The following is a 23,008-nucleotide window of genomic DNA, read 5'->3' as shown; positions in this document are numbered from 1 at the left end:
CTGTCCAAAAGCAAGGGCTTAATGCAAGTCATGATGTCTGAACACCGTGGTTCCCAGGAAAGTAAGCAGGGAGTTCTCAGTGTCACTGAAATTCAATGTCCACAGGAATGAATGTGGAAACACTACAGTATGCATCAAAAAAACCAAAACACAAAAGGAGACTATTTTGGAATTTTGTCTCTCTCATGGACTAAACTACTGACATACACGTCTAGAAGAAGACTGCTCAAAACCAGGATACAAGAGCCTTCTAATGGGTCAAGGGCAGAATTCCAACACCACTAGTAACATGACAAAATGTGTAGGCCTACGCACTTTTGCAAATCTGTACCTAATCTTTTCCTGCTCAGTGGTTTGTCCAGACCTAAAAAGTATTCCAAAGCCATTTTAGAAAACTGCTTGAATAAATACTAAGGGTCAGGCAAAAAGTAATGGTTTGGACTTACTCTCTGAAGTTCCATTGGGTACTACAGACTTGTGTCTAATCCCAGGGACCATGTATGTAAACAATGGCATGAGTTTATAGTACGCTGGCTCAGTCACATAGTCTGGGCTTAAATAAACAACATCAGAGAAGGAGAAAGTCCCCTATAATATACTTTTTCTAAAGTAGCTACACTTGGTGTAAGAGTGGGAATTAAATGTGCCCTGTTTTTATACGGCAATATCTAATCTACTTTGAGACAGGAGAAATAAAACTTTCATTTAATATACCAGTATTTATTTAACATCATTTGGCATCTGTACCCTCACTTACTGCACATAATTCTTCACTGCAGGCAAGCTTTCGTGATTCATAAATGATCTCACTGCTGACAGAATAGTCAAATGTGTGCAAACCTAAAAGATTTTTTTCTTATTATTATCTTTTTTCTTTGTTAAACAGCCTTATAAATGTTGTTAGAGATATAATGGCAGTTCATATGGTTCCCTGAGCAGTTTATAATTCTGCATCACTCCTTCCCCAGGCTTTTGTATTGGGAGTATTTTCAAATTGTACTTAAATCATTGGCATCTCCATACAATTCTCAGAAAGTGATTTTGCATTTCTTAAATTCTTTTGAGAACTCTCTAGTCTATAGCCACTGATCAGCGTTGTTGCCTGAACAAGTAAACTCGACACATACGTGTCTAATCCTGTCCTCTTAAGTGTCTGATTTACAATGTGGCTAATTGCATTTTTAGATTCCTGGCACCAGTTTTTGCTACACCACAAAAGGAGCCAGTTTCATAATTACTCCATATCAACCCCATTGTTGGGAAATCAAATTCTCAGGGAACTTTGCAGATAGCACACTCTGTCAAGGCACTCTTGTTGAAATTGCTGCCAGCATGATGTCTTTCACTGTTAGTTGTTCCTTGATGGAATTTAATAAATATTCATTGGCAGAGTGTATTGTAATTGATTCAGCCACTTTCATTTTTTATCAGCTCTGCAGGATGCCACAGCCTCTGCAGAAAGTCTCCAAGATTTGCCAAAGGTTGACAGTAAGAAGCTTTAGAGATTCACTTGGTGAAGAGAAGGGAGGGAAATAGTATCTCTTATCGCCTTGTCTAATATTCGCTGTCATGAGAAAAAAAGCTGTATGGTTCTTTGGATAAGCAATGTGCCTTGTATAACACACTTTAAAAATTCATAAATTCATAAAGTGTAATATTAAATGATACGTTATGATATCAAATAGGTTTATGATTAGAGAATATCAATTTATAATGAAAAAATATTTCCAATAAAATGAAGATACATTACATTAATATCTATTTATTACAGAGATTTTCCACTGTCCATAAATAGTGATTTACACAGTTTTTTCAGCATTCTCCATGCCAGGCACTATAAGCCGAATCCCTCCAACTCTTCATAAAGGTTTTTCTCTCTCCCTGCATACCCACACTTACACTACAGTGCGTTTAGGGTCACTGGAAGTCTATGTTTAAGCAAACTGCATTTCTGAAGTCCTGTTCATGGAATCAGGCCTTGCACACCAGCTTTTTTGAAGAAAGGTCAGCGTTAAATTTACATAATACATCTTCATTAAAAAGCTGTCAAACTGCAATATGCATTAGTATCAAAACACAATAGATACTGGATGCATTTTCTGTATAAAACAACAATTTTCTGCTATCAGTAGGGTCTACATATTTGAAGCCTCCTAAATCTGGACTTTGCATTTCATCTTACTTTTTCTTTCAGTTGTCTTTCAAGAGTCCATTTAGGTAACTGCCTGAATCCCACTGGCCTGTTAGCATAACCATCACCTCGCTGATTTTCCATCTGGTTTTTTAAGAAAAGGAGCACACAGTGCCAAGCTCTGCATGTATCGAAATGTTTTGTAAGCATATAGTTAAAAAAATATGCTATAAATTCACTCCTTTTTTTGTTGACAGTGATGCAAAAAACAAAGTAAGTGTACTGAATTAAAGAGACTGACAAAGGTGTTAAAACCAGCCATGCTGGCAAACTGAGGCACATATTTAATTTGTTTCTTTTTGTTATCTGTCCAATTTACTTCTATCACTACGCATTGTGAAACAAAACAAAAAGATCTAAAAACTTTTTCCTCCTTTTTTTTTTTTGATGTTCACTTACTGGAATGCCGGTGAAGGTAACTGGAGGCGACTGCCAAGAGATGCTAAAGCTACTGCCATTGGGAGTGAATTTTGCTGACCCTGGAATGTTCACCGGAGGAGTGGCCTGTGTGAAAAGAAAATATTATTCCAGCAAGAAGAGCTATTCTTCTTCCAAAGCATTTCTAAGGATCTTTCACTCCTCAAAATGGTAAATCTATGAGAGACTTTCCAAGGCAGAAAAAAACTGCATGGTGACAAGCATTTTACCCTTTTAAGACAGATAATCATGGGTAAGCCAGTAAGGAAGGGACACAGTTATATTTATATATCACTATTCCTAAACCTTGTTTAGAGAAAGATGACAGCAAGAAGCAAAAAATACTACAAATGATCACCTGTTCCATGGTGATGAACAAGGCCATACTTAAACTGACAGCAGCTGGTTTACACAACTGAAGTGTGGATAGCGAGGCTTCTTGGACAAAACCAATCAACAGTAAGGGCTGGCCATTTCTGATTTATGAGACAAATGTTAAGAATCATCCCAATTAAAACAGTCTTTCCTATTAAAAACAAGGAGCTGAAAATCATCCTGGGGATTCAAAAAACAGCTCTTAAATACTAAGCTCAAGCAAATATTTAAGGACTCCTGGGGTCCTTGAACTCTTACGTTCTTCCCATCTGGGATGTAATACCCAGTGCTGCCCTGGAGTGCAAAAACACAGTAATCTGAGCTCAGACAGTTGTGCATCTTTCATCTTGTGTCTTTCCTTTGGTTTTCTCATGGGCTATGAATCCTCAGGAATTCTTTCCCCTTTTTGAATCCCATTTAATTTTCAGAATCAGGAAATTCATAGCTGTGAAGCTACCCTGCATAGCAGGAGTGTGAGCAGCCACCATGAACACAGGCTCACTTTGACCCTTGCATTTCAATTTTTCACCACAAAAAAATCCCTCCTTAAACTTATTAAGAACTTGCTAAAATGAGTTTTCACTTCTGGCTTTCAGTTGCCTGTGCCTGACAATGCTGCAATACACTCATTTAAGTAGTGTTTGTGTTTGAGACTGCTGAAATTGTCTCACTGCTTCAGGGGAGAGAGTTCTTTCCTGAGCTGCTGGGCACAGAGGAGTGATGACAAACTACAACCTGATAGTCCCCACTAAAGATAATCTTCAGAGTAAACAAGTGCTGAAGCAATCCCCTGGAGTCTCTCCAAGGAAAAGAAAGTGAGACCACCAGATGCCTCCGCGTACGGCAGTGATGCTCTGTGGGCTGCCGAGCCTGCTGACAGCTCCAAGAGAATCCACACAGACATGCAGAGCAAACATCCGCTGAGCTCCATAAAATATAAAAGCTTTGCTGAAAGGCATCAAGAAAATCTGGCAACTCCCCTGTTCAAACGGGATTCCTGACAGAAAGAACTGGAGTCAGCTGGATGAGCAGTGAGACAACACTGCCTCTGCTCAGTATCCCACAGGGGTATCAGCTCAAACCTGGGGTCAGCACATTAACTTCCTCAGGTATTTGAATAAGACCTGAAAGGGAAATACTAGACGCTGAAAGAGCCCACCTGTAGTTCCTCTGTAGCTAAATTTAATAGGTACAGGCACAAGTTTTATAAATAAACACAAAGTACATTAAGTTTAAAATCAATGTAATTTGCAGTTGCCTGAAATACCACAGTGCTCAATTCTTTTTTTCTCAGTGCCTAAATATCTACATAAGACATGATCAGACTTAGACAGTCAGCCACCTTGTTCAGTTGTTTCCCAGATTTGCATATTTGTTCATCAAGCACTGTCCTCTTTTTCAGGCTAACATTTCAGACAACCTCTTCCATAAGGTATTCAACCATAACATTACAAGGAACTGAACAGTTTCTATACCCCGACCTCACTTTGCTTAGAGGCCTCCATCTAATTTCCAGTCAAAACATATTCATAAGTAACTTACAGTTATTTGTTTGTACCAACACTGTCCTTATATTTGAAACAGCACCTGCTCATCCTCTTCCCTTTTCATACTTGTCCTCTCACTTTCTTCCCAGGCAGCATCCCATCCTCTCCTCACCCCTGCTTTGCCTGAGGTACCAGTCCCTGGGCTGGAGAGCCTGTTCATGTCCTCTCTGCCCTCCTTCTTCAATGCTGATGATCTTCTTTCTACCTCTTCTGACTGGAGCCCATCACACTGAATTTGGCTGACCAGAACTCTACTCAGCATCTCAGCTCTAGTTATCTGGGAGTCTTGTATAATGGCCTTAAAATTCCCTGTCTCTCCGAGATATTTCTTATCCAAGAGAGCTGACAACTATTTTTTTCCCCTTCACAGCTCTACTGTTGTTGGCTCACGCTCATTCTGTGTTTGATTAACGAACAGAGGTTTCCTTCTCACATAATTTTCTAACCACCCCAGTTTATAGCAGAAAAATCTCATTAGTTCCCTAGGTGCAGGACTTTGCACGTTCTGACATTAAACTGCATCCAAAACCCATTATTCTCAAGATCATCCAGTCATGTAAGCATGATATATAAGTCCGGTACTGCTGATGTCTCCCGAGTTTGTTATCAGCAAACTTTATTATATTATTTGTGCAGTACCAAAATGATTTAATGAAAATGAGGTCAGGGCCAAGAATAGCTTTTCATTCAACTCCACTAACATTCAAAATAACTCATTGCTGTTCTCCGTGACTTTGCAGTTCTCTCTCCTACACTAAATTTAATCTCTAGCCTAATAAATACTCCTTATATGTTTTAAGATCAAATGCACTGCTTGAATCCAAAAGGATTTGTTCTTCTGTACTGCTTCCTAGACTGTTCTAGTATCATCTTTCTCTGGGGTTCCTCCATTGCAGCTAACCTCAACTGCAGTACTTTCCACAATTTCTTCAATTATTTTTCTAAATTTTTCCTCACTCATAAGATGGGTCAGAGAAGAGTGTCAGGACTTGCCTGCTCACTTCCTGTTTATACCTTTCTTACTACAAGTAGTCTAATTGACACTTTCCAATCATACAGGAAACAGCAATTAACAGATACTAACTCTTTAGGATTCCTGCGACCCAGCTTTGGGCTCCATATTTTTTTTTCCTTTTTTAACAGGAATCCTTGGATGAACAGTATTTAGCCTCCCTTATCGAAGTTCCTTGAGCTGTGAATTTTGCCTCCACTCCCAATGAAGTAATTTCCACTTTCTCCTCCGGCTGGTAAGAGCTGCATCTCCACCCTGCCTCCCGGCTCTTCCTGCAGGACTGGAGGGATCCTGGCACAGGATACCACTGACCTCTTCTGCAGAAGCTGCCTCATTTGCAAGGACAGCCTGAACACTTGAGCCTGAACACTTGAGCCTGAACACTTGCCTCCTGCTTCCAGTTTGAAAGCCGTGAACAGCGTGGACTCTGTCACTCCTCACTGATGAAATAAAGTATTGAAACCAGAGCAACTTGAAAAGAAGACACGGCTCAGGCACCTGTAGGCTCACGTTGTGGAACACATCAATTCAAATCCAATTTAAACACTTGAATTAGTATTTCCTTAGTGTGTTTACTCAGAGTGCTTTACTCAGAGGCTGCTCATCAAACAGGATGGTGTGCATCTCCAAAAAGCAGGGCAGACTGTCACTACTGCAAATCCCAAATGAAGCTAGACTCTTCTCAGTGGCCTAGACTTGGCGCCTCACTCTCTGAGGCAGGGTTTCAGCTACACTGAGATAAAAGTCCTTCTCCTAGCTGGCTTGATCAGTCCCCAGGTAGGTGTGTTACCTGATGCAGCTTCCACGTGAGATACCAAGCTTCAATGCTCACAAAAGTCTAAAACAAGCCTCTGAATTCTGTGTGGTTCCCTCTGGCCTTTTAGTGGGTCTGCTCCAAACACACAAAGGTTTTATAAGCACAATGAAAGTTACTGAATCTGATAAATTTAACAGAGTTCAGTTCTCTGGTGCATACACAGGTCATGGACCACACTACTTCAAAGCCTCTATCCTTCTTTTCTCATATGGTATCCACACCAAAACATGTCAAATTTTAGTGCACTTTTAAAATTAATGCTTTCTGTCCAAACTTAGTTGGAAGTTTTTGGTACAGCAATTTTTGCCATTTGAAAAGCATTACCTTTAAGAGTAGAAGGATACCATCTATGCCTTTTCTTTCTTCTTGGTCTACTTCACATATGCAAACTGACATCTTACACTGTACAAACCGAGGAAATTAATTGTTCCTGGCATCCCTCACGTACTTGTCTACAAACACATCCAGTACAAGCAGAGCTGAAATGAAGACTCTGGGAGGGATTCACCTGACTTAATAAGAATTTTTACAGTGCAGGAGACCACATCCGAGCACGTCACCTTGGGCCCTCCTTATGATCAGTGAAAAATTAACTAATGTAGGCAGTGGGATCACAGAGCAATTCTTCTCAACCTGAAGTATGCACCTATGTGTGGCTGGATAAACAGCACCCCAAAATCTAGAGTGGGCACATAAACAAACAAACAATTAGCTCAGAAGCAGACATCTACATTTAAATGAAACAAGCCCCTTGGGCTGCCCTTGAGAACTTTTCAGCCCATTAAAACCCATGGCTTTTTAAACTTGGCTCTTTAAAACCCAAACACTGTGATCTGACATTTCTTCATTCACTAATGACATCACTGTAACCCCTGAAGCTCACTCTGACTGGCATTACCTGGTAAGCATGGTCCGTGTGTACGAGGTAGAGGTTGGTAGGAGCTGAGCGGCTCAGAGGTGTCATCAATTTAGTCTCAGTTTTGGCACAGGAAGTTTCAGGACGGATTGCATCTTGGGTGGGAAAGGAAGGAGGAGATGCTAAAGATGGAGACACTGGGGAAAGACTGCTTAAGCCATCAGCTACTGAGTCCGTGTTGAGCCTGATTTCTGTATAGTAAAAATCCTCCTCTCCATCACTGTAGTCAGACTCTCCTAAACGTCTGTATCAAGACAAAGAACGAAGAACTGATTAAATGAAAGCAAAAATGCCAAGGTAAATTTTAAATTCTAGATGCATGAGCAAATATATTCATATTGTCAATAAATTAATATTCGAAATTTCAACCCTACCTACTTTATCAGCATTCTGGCTGCAGGGAAAGAAAATCATCTAGTCTGAAGGGAAAAGAAGTAGGAATTACTTTTTTTTTTCTTTCAGTGTTACTCTTGAATAATTCTTTGACCTTGGAGTAGATGTTTGACTCCATCTTAAGTATCATCTTCTCATTCCTACCTATTGTAAAGTTAACAAGAACCTCAATACACTCTGACTTTGGCAATGACCAAGCAGCCATAGAATGACAGGTAAAGAAAGATAAGAGACACAGGCAAGATATAATGTTCATTAATGTTACAACAAATAATATATAATCTTATAATAAGTTACTTAAATAGACCAAACACAGTTATGGCTGTCATTCACCATAACTTTCCTTAGCATAACAAGAATTTGCTAGAAAACATCTTCACCATGCAACTCACTGAGATACAGGTAGAGAAGGGACTTACACAGGCTAGCTTGCAAGGGCTAAGGCTTTCTGGTCCAGAAGCAGACTTGTTGAAGGAAGGGATGTAGGCTTCATTGCCTTAATGTTTAATCTGCTACAGGTTTGAGCGCAAACGCTAGCACTGAAGCAGCCCAGTCAAACCCCTATTTTAGTACATTCATAAACCACACACTGTACAGAGGTAACTCACAGCTCACACGTGTATTTCCTCCCAAATCTTCCATACAGGAAATCTGAGTGCCCTAAGCGTCCTCCTGCCTGCATGTCCATATCAGGGCTGAACACTGGGTCTCCCTTTTCCCATGCATGCACCCCCAAACCATCCTCTAGTCAGTTTTTCAGCCTGCCTGCCTGTATACCTCTACCTGAGGTCCTCTCACCACCTTACTCAATAGACTAGTTGAGAGAGCATGGATCCAGCAGGTTTGAAAGGCTCTACCAGAAGTACCATCCATCAGACTGTAACTAGTCACTCACCAAAACTCCTCTCTCCAGCAAAGTTACTAACTCCAAATTCCAGGAAAGTTCTGCTTCTCCCTCTCCCACGCCACAAAAAGGATGTCCCCATAATATAAAGGGCAAAGCTACGTTCCTAACTGCATTTTGAGAGAGATTTTCTCTGTTTCTGATACCCTTACTCTTAAGCCCAACAATAACTGCTATGACCTTCTCAAGACTATCCTGAGCTCCACATCAGATTACCTCCGCGTGGTCACTTTAATTTTTAAGCAGTGGGTAACACAGACCTACACAACAAAGGTGGATTTTCACATATATAACAGGAGAAGAACATGAGTCCCCACTGTAACTATATATGAGATAGCTAGGTCGCTCAGTGAACTGCACAGGAGACTTCAGTTGCAAACTAAACCTCTGAAACAAACTTGTATCCTAAAAGATTCATTTGCCTTTGCTTCTAGTCCAAGTAACTTACCCATGCATCGTGGTTTTGGCTGAATAGTTAATTTTTCTTCTGTGTAGCTGGTACAATGCTGTCTTTTGGATTTTGGATGAGAATAATGTTGATGCTGAGCAGTGTTTACTTTTCAGTGAAGGACTTTTCAGTTTCCTGTGCTCTGACAGTGAGCAGGGGCACAAGAAGCCAGGAGGGAGCACAGCCAGGACAGCTGAGCTGAACTGACCAAAGAAATATTCCATACCATAGAATGTAATGTTCAGTATATAAACTGGGGGGAGTTGGCTGGGAGCCATCAGATGCTGTTTGGGGATGGGCTAGGCACTGGTCAGTGGGTGGTGAGCAATTGTATTGAGCATTATTTGTTTCTTTTCAGTTTTATTCCTCTCTCTCTCCTTTTCATTACAATTATTATTATCATAACCATAATTAGCATTATTAATATTATCTTTAATATTATTAGTTTGTGGGGTTTTTTTTCAATCATTAAACTGTTCCTGTCTCAACCCATGAGGTTTATTTTTTTTCCTTCGATTCTCCTTCCCATCAGAGAAGGAAGAAGATAGTGAGTAAGCAGCTGCACAGTACTTAGGAGCCAGTTGGAGTCAAACCATTACAACATGGAATTGTGGCTCAGTTTCTTTTTTTTTTCAGGTTTCTTAGGTGCTTTGTGGTTTTGAGGGTTTTTTTGGCATTAATTTTTTTTGGTTTTGCATTAATTCAACTCAGAACTGGCGCAAGCATCTGACCTGATGTGAAACAAAGCTGGAAAGTATTCATGCAAGACCCTGAAACATGTCTTCTGCACAGTATCATCCCAGATGTGATGTGCAAACAGCATGTACCATGTAAATGCCACTGAGCTGTGAGGCTGATAGGCAAGTGCAGTGTGATCTAGAGCTGTATTTGACCTTTTAGGAAAGTTCACAGAACTTCAGGAAAGAAAGTGCCTCACTGTTGGAATAAGTGCTCATCTGCCTTGACCCACTACTCCACCAATCCCTCAGAAACCAAGGGATATGAGACAGAAAAGCCACAGACAACCCAGTTCATCTCCCCAGCCAAGTGCAATTGCTCCCCTGCCAGACCAAATCCTTTAGACTTCTGAAGAGACTGCTCTCTTACCCAAGGTGAATGGTCCGTATGTGTTTCTGAATCCCTGCAGCTGTGCTCAGTACCTTCCCACAGTTTTTCCACAGGCATTTGAACATCACCTTCATGGAGTTCTGAAAATTATGAGTAAAGCATGGTTAGATGTATAGAAGTTGTATGGATATTAGGAAATATTTCTTCACTGAAAGGGGCTGGCAGCATCAGAACAGGTTGCCTAGGGAAATGGTTGAGTCACCAGCCCTGGAAGTATTTAAAAGACGTGTTGATGCGTCGCCTGGGGACATGATTTAGTGTTGGATTAACAGTTGGGTTCGATGATCTTAAAGGTCTTTTCCAACCTAAACAATTCTGTGATTCTATAATTCTATGAAGATAAAAGAAAAACCAAACCACCTAAAACAGATAAACAGTTACCAAACACTGTGAAGGTTCTTCCAAATTTGTGATGATCTAAGAGTCTCTGTCGAGTGTGTCACCCTACTGAATTCCACAGAACCCCAGTGAAAAGCTGCAGGAGCAGCTTGTGACAAAATTTTACCTCTCTTTGTTCATTGGCAAAGCTTTTTCATTTTAAGTTCCAGTTTGTCTCCCCACTAAAGGAGGTAGATGATATAAAACTTTCTACACTTCTTTCAAAAAAATAAAACTGATGAGGACTTCTCTCTGAATGCAAAGCACCTTCTTAAATTCAGGTCTTTCTAAAGCAAGCTCTTATAAATGTTTCCGCTCATGGAATTTGCAAAATACAAAAAATATTGTGCCAGAAAACCATAGCTTTAGCTTCTGCTATGTCAATATTCACCCATAAGCTGGAAAAAACTGCTTTTATTGCATTCAGAAGCTGCTGTTACGCTTATTCGGACAAGGGAATGAGAAGCCATCATGCTGTGTTCAACATGTAAAAGAAAAAAAAAGTGCATAATCTCATTATAATATTCTTTTTATATTCTTTAATATAACTTCATTGATCTAAACTGAGTTATCACTGATTTACAGCACAGCCAACAAGGTTATAAGCATCTCAATCTTAGATGTTTTGAAGACTGAAGAAAACCAGCCTTAATGTAAAGCACAGTGTGTGGTAACAACACAGACGCTGCAGAACTCTGTAGATATTTAAAAGCTGATTTTTGCTCGAAAATGAAACCAATTTTGTACTTTTAAAATTTTAAAAAAAATCTAAATAGTTTATACTTCTCAAAAATAATTTTCTCTATTATTACAGAACACATTATTAACACGAGGAAGAGCTTCAAAATACAGTATTATTATTCTGTAATTTTAGTTACATGTAAGATTAGGTGAATGTCTTGAACAAAAGTTGACTTGGTGCTTTCTTCAGTTTGAACCCTTTGGAACTGCATGCCAGTAGATGGTTTCAGCATTTGCTAGGAAGATGATGATTAGAATATAACTTACAAAAAAATAATCTCAGCTGATGGGCTTTCTAAAATATAAGCTGATTGCAGTAACATGTTCTCATAGTTACTTCTCAGTCTAACATCTGTTTGAAAGTATAGTTGCTAAGGGATTTGGGACTTGAGGTACTCGATCACACGGTTTATATGAAAAATATCTACTTTGGCATAAAATTGCAAAATTCCATCTCTATTCTTTTATTTGATATTACAACTATCATTCAAATAGATACAGAATTCTTTTTTCCCTCTCCAATTAAATACAATCTATCTTGCAATTCTGACCGACACTTTTCTTACTTTTATAATATAATACTGAATACTACTATCAGCTCAAAATCACACAACCAACCACCAACTGTGGCAACAAGATGAAGGCCATGCTTATCATTTAGGTTTTAGGAATTCCAGTGTGACATCATGAACACTCTGTGCATCTTGATGAACACAGCATGGTTTAATATCCATCCCCAGTTTGAGGGTAAGACCATTTTCTTAGCTTCACTGTGGTTTTGATGCCATAAGATCCTTAACTGTCAGTGCCAGGAGTTTGCAAAAACCAGTGTATTTTAACATAGTCAAGTGAGAGCTCACTGAGTAGAAATAAAGAACAAAACCTGTGCTTCAATTTCTGAATAGTCCAAAAATTGCCTATTCAGGTTTAATGTTTTATTTAAGAAAATAATGGAACATAAATGGTTTGGTGAGGAATAACTACATTAGTGGAAACTTTTAAGCAAACAACTTTCTTAAGGGGAAGTGCCTCCCAACATGACATTTTCCAAACATGAAATGGAAGAAACTTTAATGAGTAAAAGTAAGGTTACCAATCACTCTATTTACAGGCTTATTCCTTCTGACTTTTGCAGCCCTGAAGAAGAAATAACCTGAACATTTTTATTTCAGCTTCTAAAGGTGCAAAGTTGTACTTAGATCAAGTATTCTGCTGTGGTCAGAATAAAAAAAACCTGCAGGAAAGTAAGTTTATTTATAAAACCAAGTTTGGCATGGAATGTTATTGTTTATCTACATAAAATATTTGCCATACAAAGCAAAATCCCTGTGAACTAGAACAGATAGTGTAATAGACCTATGGTGGGTACATAAATAGAAATATTTGAAAGCAACTTAGAAAACAATAAAGATGGCAGCTGCAAACCCATCTGTCTCATCACAGCTGAGCAGTGAGAATGATGCGACTACGATGAACATTAACTGAGAAGCAGAAGGCAAACCAGCACACTTCTGCACCCCTACTCTCCTGTCCCACATGCCCCCAAATCATCTCTGTCTTTAGTTTAACAATCAGCTATAACTTCTAATTTATCATAACAGAGATGTCCTCCAAAATACTTTTCCTTCTTAGCAAGACACACAAACATTTTAAAATCCTCTCCCACGATCAAGGGAAGAACAGCGTGGGTCAGCAAATAAGCAACTTCTGGAGCAAAAGGATAAATCTGAACAGGTTTAAACAATCATTAAAACTTCTTCCTGCTGGTGATGAAGCAATTAACTGTCTCAGACTGAGCCAGAAACAAATTCACTAAGGGGAATAAATTCTCTGTTTTTTCTCTTTACAAAAAGTCCTTTTTCATCTTGGTATGTAAAAATCTGTCCCGTTGTGTTGGGAGGGATGGAAACTTGGACTAGTGCCATCTCTTTGTTTTCTTTTTCTTCCAGAGGAACTTGCTTGCTAGCATAAGAGTGCTTTTTAGAGTTAGTTTTGGACCTTTCTTTTTTATTTTACATTGTGTTTTATTTAGTCTGCTTTTGCACTCTGAGGATAAATTTCGCCAATGCTAATACTGTATCAAAAGCCATCAAACTGAGCTCTCTCTATCCTTCTTTCACTCCATATGTTTGTGCAGAGAAAGCTTCACAGTATTAAGGTATCTGACATGCTGTCAGACAAACAGCACTTCCAGGGAACAAGGAGTATTAAGGTCATATCCAGTTTTTGTGATGACATACAAGGCTGCCTGTTGCACCCTGCACACAGAGGATTTGTCAAAGTACGACAGAAATCCCATGAATGGCCAGAGGCAACACCTTCTGGAAATTACTCTAGTGTTTCCTGAGCAGGAGGCTCTGTAGAACCTCACCATCTGCCAGGAAATATGTGGTGCTGACGGCAGCATGTGTGTGCAGGAGGTGACCAGGTTGAACGAGACACAGTGACTAGGCTAAGTACCTATGTTAACTGGAGGTCAAGGAAGAATACACATACAGAGCTACTGGGTGATTTCTCACAACAAAATAAGCCTATCAACATCCTGTCTGCCCATGGGCATGGAATTTAACATAAGGCTAACCTTTCTCTTCCTAGGAATGGGTTCATCGAAGAGAAGGTTGCTTGTTTCACCTTCATCAATACCATCATCTGGCTGGGAAGGTGTCCGAAAAGTTTTGAAGCTATCAGCTGACAGAGGTGGAGATGGGGTGGATGGGTTGGACTGGTCACTGGGAGCATTCCAGCTCCAGTATCCACTGCTGCTGGTACTAGAAGGCACAAATCCTCCTTCTTTCCAAGATCCATTCAGGGATTCTGTCAAGAAACAACAACAACCGTCATTACAAGAGTATCATTATTTTAGGGCTAAGGAGCTTTTTTTTCTAAGGCTTAAATGCCATGTTGGTAATTAACTGTACGTTCAATAAAGGAAAGCGAAAGCATTGGATGTAGAGAGGACAGCCATATCTATCCCACTGCACACAAATTACATATTCCACATTTGATTTTTCCTTTTTTATAAAAAAACCCCTCAAAGTAAAAGGAAATGCTGGGTTTGGAAAAATAACCTGTTCTGGAGCATAAACAGCAATAAACAGTCAGATAATGCATGCATGATTAAAGCAGAACATTTAAATTGATCTTCAGAGGTCCCTGCAAATCCAAACTATTCTATGATTCTAAATACATTCTCAACTTTTAACAGGAACACGTGACTGTAATGGTCATGAAAGCAAGCTCCACATGGCCAACAGGAAAGGGGACATACACTCTGAGCCCCAGAACACTAAGCAGATCTGCAAAAACATGATCTTCATCTCAGTATTAAAACACGAAAGAAAACCATAATTACATTCTGTCGTCTCATCATCTCTCAGTACACACGCCTCTGCCTACATAAGGTGGTACATACCCCTTGGGATACCCCATTTTCTTTATACAGGTGTATTGATAGGCATTTAGTTTCAGAATTGGAACATACAGATACTGGATCACCTCCACACCTACTCACTGGAGGAAGTGCCTCCTCACAGCAGCAGTTTCCCTGACATGAGGAGGTAGGCAGACACCCTAATAACAGGTTACACTCTACAGCACTGTGGGTGGGTGTAACAGCACTGCTTGCGCAGCCTGAGGCACAGCTTGAGCCATGCTTCACGTGCTGAGGTCCTCAGGCATTAGACATTGGCATGCCACTCTTCCCAGCCCTTAAAGGGCTTTTGGCAGGAGAGGAGTATGTAGGTCATCAGCAAAGGCATGGCCTGACCACATCCAGTGGTGCAGCCACAGGCAGCTCTTCCAGAAGCCCCAGTTTCTTACAGGGCTTGAACACATGAGAACGGATGGTTTAGGTGCTAACTGAGGCACTGGAAGCTGTTCCCAATGACACTGTAGTGCCTGAGCATTGTGCAATACCTGACTTAGGAGCTGGTAAGCAAATAACTTCTTATCTGTTCATGAAACAATAGTTAAGCGTGAGACTAGTCTTTTCAAGCCAGTGCCTGCCTTTAAGAGTTCTGCAGAAGTCACTCCTTCACTCCTCCTCAATGTCTTACAGGTAAGTTAACTAATGATATCAGCAAGAAAGTGAGCTATCAAAAGCTTACCCCAAAACCAATGAATTTTTGGTTTTTTCCTCCTAATTCAGTTGGTTTTGGATGAAATCCTAAATCATTAACATCAGCTGCTCACAAAACAGAATGCAGTGCCCCCTTGAGTAGGCAGCAGCCAAGTCCCTGCGTTACTGATTTACTGAGCAGGGCCACTCAGCATAAACTGGATCAACCCTCCCCCTCTACCCCTCCAATTCCTCTATGAAAAAGGACATATAGATTTCCGGTAGCTAATAAGTTAACATATAAAAATGTCATGTTTTGGATTATGATTACAGCCTTCATGTGACTGTAATGAAGGTGGGTTTTGTTTCTTATAAGTATTTGTACTTCAGTCTCATGCCAAAGCCAAGAAATACATCTGGTATCAACTTGTGACCTTAGCATAGCTTAAAATTTCCATTTCTTAAGAAAAACAAAGGAAACAGCACTCTTTCAACTACTACTTTCTGATATATTTATGGTGGTACTTTGTATTCTCAGGGTTTACAGCTTCTCCTCACCTTGCTGAGAAAGAGATGCAAATCAAGAACATTTTTAAAGTAGTATAGAAAAGGCTGAATGAGGTTGACAACAGCAAAAAACCCTAAACACTGGTTCTCATTAATACTAACAAATCTGTCAATGTGAAGAAGATTAAAATAAAAATAAATGCAACTTACTCTTATTTTGGGGCTCTTTTCACATTGCTGGAGTTGCGTGAAAGAGAACCAGACCAAATATTACTCAGCTGCAGGGAAACAGAGGCCAAACTCTGATCCAGTTTACATGGGTGATCATCCCCAATAATTCCAGCACAGATCTGCCTTTAATATTAATGCTAATGTTATATTTTTTTAATGCTAGGGAAAATTCCATTTGTTTAAAGAAATGTTTCTTTAATTACACTGCTCCTAACTGGCCTTTTTTGGAAAAGCATGTAGAAAGAACTAATCATTGGTACATTTGTTGCTCATACTAGTAGGATCAGAGCCTAGCCTTGCAACACCAAATGAGCTTTATACTATCAAGTGTTTACACTTTTATTTAAGTCCTTCATACGTCTTAGTTAGTCAGGTAAAACTAAGATATTCAGGGAAAAGGTGTCCAACTACAGGTTCAAAATCTTGTCTGTGACTATTGAAAACATGTGAATTACTTTTTCAGGCTAGTCTTCCCAGATTTTGGGAAACAAGCAGACAAGCTGTGTGAAGAAATATCAAAGAGCACTCAGAATACACCAAGAAATATCAAAGGTAGCTAACAGCCACCATTTACCTATTAGCAATTCAAAAGGCTTGTTGGGAAGCTGATGTGCACTGCCGTTCCTGACAAGTGCCAGCTGCTCAGACTGTCTGAGGTGGCAAATACTGCCTCACCCACAGCAGAGCAGCTCCCCGGCACCAGGGATGCAGCGGGAACAAATCTCTGCCTGGTACATCAGCACAGATGAGCAGCTGGAAAGCAGGTGTGTTTTTATCCTTCTGTTGGCCTCCCCCAGGGGCTGGCAACCTCCTGCCCTGAGGCAGGACAGTCACTGGGGATGTCACTGATGGAGGTTTCCCAGGGCTCCTCAGAGCAGTGGTACTCCATAAACAGTTCTGGTTTTCAACACTGGAAAGCACACAAATAAGAGCCACAAGTGTTCATGGCTAGAATTCCAGCTAAATGGATAAAACTTACATTTTCTGGAAATAAATGGAAAAACCACAGTGTTTGTTTAAAAATGTTTGAAGATGTGACATTTGGTATGAATTCTTTTTAAGAACACCATTCAGTGGATTGCCTGAAGAAATACAAAGACTACATCCCCTCGTAATTTGCATCTCTAAGTATTCCTCAGTCTTCCAGTTATTTACAGAAGGGCATCTAGTGTCTATTTAGCAGGGTAAGTTAAAAAAGAGCCAGTGTCATACAAACAATGCTGAGGTATCCTAACAAGGGTGTCCTAATTTAAATTATTCCTTAAAATAGAACGCTTGAAAATTTATTGTAACTCCAGTCAATCTTGCACAGATTAATTATATTTAATTACCAATCTCTTTATTACCAAGAACTTTTTATATTTATTTTTATTTGTGTGTCTTCTGCTGTACTATAAATGAAGTAGTCTTTAAAGGGGTTACAGATCTGATGGAAGACATCAGAGACTTACAAAGAGCACAGGAATTGAGGGTCTAATCGTGCATCTGCAGAAGAAGATCTGTTGCTGTACAGACTGCTAGTGCTTGGCCTTTCAGCCAAGTGCTTTGCCTCATTGTGGTTTTGGGTAAAATATGACCTGATTTCCATGGAGTGGAGGACAAGAACAACTGCTATCACACTTACTGGATATGGCACTTGAGGACATGGTTCAGTGGTGAACATGGTGGAGGCTGATGGTTGGACTTGGTGATCTCAGAAGTCTTTCCCAACCTTAACCATTCTACAATTCTAAGATTCTATATGTGCAAATATAAACAAGATCTTCAGAAAATTAGTGTTTCAGTGAGGTCAGGATATCTTACACAGTGCTCATATCCCATTTATGGAATGGGGTATCTCCCATTTCATAAACTGGAGCCGCTATAGTTACAGAAAAAATTTCATTTCCAACAATGCTGCACCAGAGACTTTGACTAGGTTTGAGCAAACCTCAGTATGAACCCCAGCATACCAGAAGACAGCCTTTGTTCTCCACCATGGCCACAAGTCCTGGATGAAAATCCCTAAATGAATGGTCCTGGTATCCCTCCCCACAGCCCCTGGCTCCGAAGGCTTACCATTGGGTCGGACAGGAGGGCTGCGGACCAAAGGGCTGGTGGATAAACTGGTGAGTACCATGGCTGCTGTTACTTTATCCATGTCCAGTTCTTCTGAAGACTTTCTGAAACACAGTGAGTGGGAGGCAGGAAACACATCAGCAAATATTTAACTTTTTTTAGGTTTTTTTTTTTTAGGTTTTTTTTTAATACCAGCCCAAACCCTAAGCCAGCACAGCACAGTAACAAAAACAAGCTGCTGCACAGAGTTCTCAAAGCTTCAGTCTTCTGGCAACCTGAGCATATCAAGCGGCTACTATAAGCAAACTAGCTCAGTGTAAATAGGAAAGGAAGCGGGAAAAGAGAATACATCTTTGTGTAAATTCTTGGGATTATTGTGACCCTCTGTAACTTTAACTTTGTTCTTTATTTTTCAGAATTTCAGCTATTCATGTTCTTAGAGCTAAGTGTATATACTTAAGGTGGTTTTCTTTTTCTTGGATGAAGACACGGAGATGCAAAGCTGGATAAGATTAGTAGCAACATTAATAACATACACTACTCTCTGTAGGGTGAGGAAGAACTATGAACTGGAACTAAGGGATGTGAGTTTGTTGCTTCTGCTTAATGCTATTAACCTTTCCCTACTTTCTCCAAAAGACTGATCCTATATTTTCCCCAGTCACACTATAAACCAATTATTTCAAATAATTAGGAAACTGGCATAAAAACCAGGCAGGCGCAGCAAGGGTGGGGAGAGAAAGAGAGGTAAGATTTTTTTTGTGGGTGTGATGGGCACCTGAGCCATCAGCACAGTGGGAAGAGAGGGGCCCATCACTCTCTTAGCTGGGAACCTGGATAAGTCAGAGCAGAGGACATGGGGAATGGGTAATAAGGAGGGCAGCCAGCTTTCCAGGGGAGGAAGAAGAAGATGTGGACAGCAGACAATGCCATCAGGGACCAGGCTTCAGTTACCCATTGCTCAAGGAGTCATGTTTTTTTTAAGACAATGAAGGATTTTGTCTGTAAAAATTATATATTCCCCCCCCCCCCCCCAAGAGTAACTCTTCCTTACAATGCAAAATTTCTGAAGAGTGAATGTACCAAAATAAAACTATTAAGCTCACTAGGTTTGGCAGACTTTTGCTTTCCATCTTTGTGAGATTTCCACCTTGTGGGTAGAATCAAAGCAGACAGCTTCTTGTAACCATTTGCTTTCGAACACATGACTGATTGTCCAAAACCATCTTTTCATTTTGTATAGGTCAAGTTAATTTTGTTCTTACAAAAGGACACTTTCCCCCCTCTATGCTGCAATGTGGGGTTTCTCGAATTGCATCTGTGCCTTGCCAGGAGCTCTATTTAACCAGTCAGGTTGAGTCCAATTTAAAGCCCAATATGAGAAGCGGCCACCTATCTGATGTTTCCCACGTGCTGACTGGTAAGTCACCAAGAGGAACAGAACAAGCTGGGTGCACTCCCTTTTCTAGAATCCTATCTCACCCACCAGGTGGAAGGCTTATTAACTGGAAACTATGCTGCAGTCAAAGCCTGTTGATATTTTAGTGAGCAAACCTCGAACTGTCCATGAAACAGTTCACAGCTGCTTTCTGGCTGATGCAAGGACCCACACAGATGCTGATGAACACTTTCCCAAGCCATACAATAGCTTAGCTCTCCTGACTGTCTTCTGCAACACATCAGTGTCTGGAACCAAAATGCTGATGATGATTCCTGCTGCATTATCATTATATCCGCAGAAAGCTTCTTTTCCCTCAGCCAAGGCTTTTGCAAAGAGCACAGCAGCCATATGGTCATCATCAAGTACTGGAAAGGTCTCGGATATCTGCTATAATCAACTGAGACCTGAGTACGTCACCCATAAGGTCCTCATGCCTGCAGAGGAATATTTCACTCAGAATGCCAAATTCCTCTGGGCTCAGAAGACCCTTCCTCAGGGATGACATTGAGAAGGCTTCCGAAAACCAGCCCTGCCACATGATTTTCCAATTACCTAATATCCCAGTATGAAAATCCCCTTTCTGACAAAGATTCAGCGTCTCTGTAGTCCATTCCTGCCAAACTACACCAACTGTCCCTACACCTTTATCCAGGTGTGGATGAACCACTAATATCTGCACTTCTGCAACACAGGAGGACAAAATGAGCACAAGTTCCTGATATGCCGCAGAAGCTGATTGCAGTGTTTGCAATCAGCCTTCCATCTAGGCTCTTCTGTGTGTGTGGCAACAGGACTAACCTGCTCTTCATCCAGGCCTCTGCAGAACTGCAAAATCACACCACAGCAGATGATGCGTTTCTCTAATTGATGTTCAGATGTCAGAGTCGAGACTCAGACCTAATCCCGAAGTTCCCCCAAGTAGTCTATAAATTTAACTTCTTCTAGCTCTTTTGTACTGATTTTTTTTCTCCCCTCTACAATGACAAGCACTGCTGCTCTGAAAAACTAACCCTTGCTCCAAATAATTTTGCTATGTCCCAAAATTGTCAGCATTGGCATCTGTGCCTAAGGTGAAAGTTTTCACAGGCAAACAAAGGACAGGAGCAGACTTGAGAATTCTTGTCATTTCTAGCCACACTAAACCACACTCTTGCAGTTACTGGAATGCTTTTTTCTACCCGATCCAATTTAACAGGCTAACAGCCCAAATAAAACAAACTTTGGACTTTTTCTCTGTCCATTTTGAATCACGGTCATTTTTACTACTTCTAGCTCCTCAGCTACATCCAGCACACAAGGAATGCTGCTCTCATGCTTCTCAGCCACAAGATTTTAGCAGCTACAAGTTCTGGCTTATGTGACTCTGCTCCTAAACACATTTTTACAGTTTGGCTCATAAATGTAAACACACATATTTCATATATCACTCAGCCAGTACTGTTGCAGCAGCAGCAGCCTTCAAGAGATAGGCAAAGCGTAAAACTGAAGACAGGAACCACTTAAGCCATCTGCATTTAGTCAGCATCACATGTGAGTTGATGCCTTAAGACTGCCCCAGTATTTTCCAGCTTTCTCTGCTGGAAAGCTGAACCTGCATTCAGCTGTTAAACAGTATTTGCACTGAGAGAGGAGAATAACTCGTTTGTTACACACAGATTGTTCAAAAACCATTTATCCCACCATTGCTGAGGCAATTTTCTGTGGACTAAAACTATAATGCGTGATGTTGTTATATTATTAGGTGTAATGAAATTTAAATAAGTTGTAAGATCTTCTACTACATTAGCTATGAAGATTTCTTCTTTCCTCCAATCCCACATCTGAGTCTCCAAAAAGCCATCTCCCGACATCTTGATGGATGTGCTTGTGTCAACCCAGTCTGCATTTGAGATCAAATAGTTCTGGATCCTTTATTTTCAACTCTTTGTAAATCCAAATACCTGCCAATAGCTGAATTACAATCAATCACCTGATATATAAGCAGCAGAAGTTCCAGGACCTAGGGGACAAACTTTTTACCACCACCCCACGTCTCTCAGCTTCATGTCTCCCTGCTTCTTCAGTAGGCAGAATGATTTCACTTGATCCCTACAATACCCTAATCTATTCAGCTTGGCCTTTCAAAGAGTCCTTTTCTTTAACAGCCAAACCCAAACTAAACTTAGTTACTACACTTACTCTTGCTCAATCCTTTCCTTGGTTTTGCTGATGAATTTACTATTTTTTTGATAATTTATCAGTGTTAAGAAACCATCACATACCTCTCAGTCAAAGCTTTCTACAAGGAAAGGCTGGGTTTAAGCTCTAAAAGATGAGAAAAAGAGAGTCCAAGACAAGCCCAAGGGTATGCAAGTGCCCCAAGCCAACACAATATCCAATCTCCTACTGTCCCATTTCCTCTGCCTGTTCCTGGCCACTGTGACTTCCATGCTCCCTACTAAGTGTTATTCCCATCTGGACACACCTACATCACACTTCCATATTTTCTCCTCTATCAGCCACATCATCATCTGTGTTGGGAACCTTTTTTTAAACCTGCTCTCAAAAAAATCTTTAGAAATATACATTTTATTCTAGTTTTTTCAAGTCTTTAGTCTATAATTGATTAATTGTCTGCCTTAGATCAAACAGCCTGCAATTTTTCCTTTTAGAAAAACTGCATCTTAAGTCAGTACTTTTCTCAAGCATATTTTAAAGGTCCTGGAGAATTCTTAGAGTAGAGAAACTGGTAGGGGAAGCAGGTGTTTTTGATAAAATTGACCTTACTCAAAATGACAATTAAGTTCATTTGAAGCAAAGAAAAAATAAAAAACAAATTCATTTTCCCTGTCCACAACTCTAAAGCTTTCAGTTAATTCCCTGACCAGAAACCTCTGACTCCAGTGCAGCAAAGCTCAAAGCAACCAGGCACAGGTTCACCGTATGGAAAGTGCTTTCCTACACTCTGGAGCTGCCCCAACACAGCTGGAATGGAGACCAGGCAGCATTTCTTCACCAGGGCTCTGCTCCCACCAAGACAAGGAGAGGGGCAGCAGCATCCTGCAGCTGGCAGGACCAGGCTGCATGGGGATAGAAACTGCAGCACCAGCACATGAGCGCAAGAGGAAGGGAAAGACATTTCCAATTACTTCAAGTGGATGTTGACTACAAAAGTTGATGGTCACAGATTCAACCTTCTTCTCTAAAATCACATACCCCTGCTTTCCAGCATTGTTGAGCTTGCCTTTCCTTAACCTACTCTCTAAACAATAACCACCTGAAGCTCATATGCTCTAAACATTCAGATTTATTAAAAGGCTTATATTTTCCTTTGTCCTGGCAGAGGTATGTGCTTACCTATTTCTTACTGCTATCCTCACCAGAGGGACATGGTAAAAAAACAATACAAATTTGACTAGGATTGATAAGGACAGAGGCAGCCAAGCACAAAAATGCTATTATGCTATG

The 23,008-nt window shown here is 40.3% G+C and overlaps 1 protein-coding gene across 4 annotated transcripts in view; it reads right to left on the bottom strand.

The window, feature by feature from the left end:
* Window positions 1–23,008, bottom strand: part of ZNF704 (zinc finger protein 704) — a 131,381-nt gene that overhangs the window by 47,782 nt on the left and 60,591 nt on the right. For 3 of the 4 annotated variants that reach the window (XM_032676673.1, XM_032676683.1, XM_032676656.1), the window contains exons 3-7: window positions 18,121–18,224; window positions 13,849–14,081; window positions 10,128–10,228; window positions 7,258–7,519; window positions 2,591–2,695 (exon numbers count right to left, since the gene is read on the bottom strand). In XM_032676673.1, coding sequence (XP_032532564.1) covers window positions 2,591–2,695; window positions 7,258–7,519; window positions 10,128–10,228; window positions 13,849–14,081; window positions 18,121–18,224 — 805 coding nt within the window. The remainder of the gene's footprint in view (window positions 1–2,590; window positions 2,696–7,257; window positions 7,520–10,127; window positions 10,229–13,848; window positions 14,082–18,120; window positions 18,225–23,008) is intronic. The other variant, XM_032676665.1, reaches the window with a different exon arrangement.

Source organism: Chiroxiphia lanceolata, chromosome 1 (assembly GCF_009829145.1).
Source record: "Chiroxiphia lanceolata isolate bChiLan1 chromosome 1, bChiLan1.pri, whole genome shotgun sequence".
NCBI classification, from domain to species: domain Eukaryota; kingdom Metazoa; phylum Chordata; class Aves; order Passeriformes; family Pipridae; genus Chiroxiphia; species Chiroxiphia lanceolata.
This window is presented reverse-complemented; position numbering and strand designations above follow the sequence as displayed.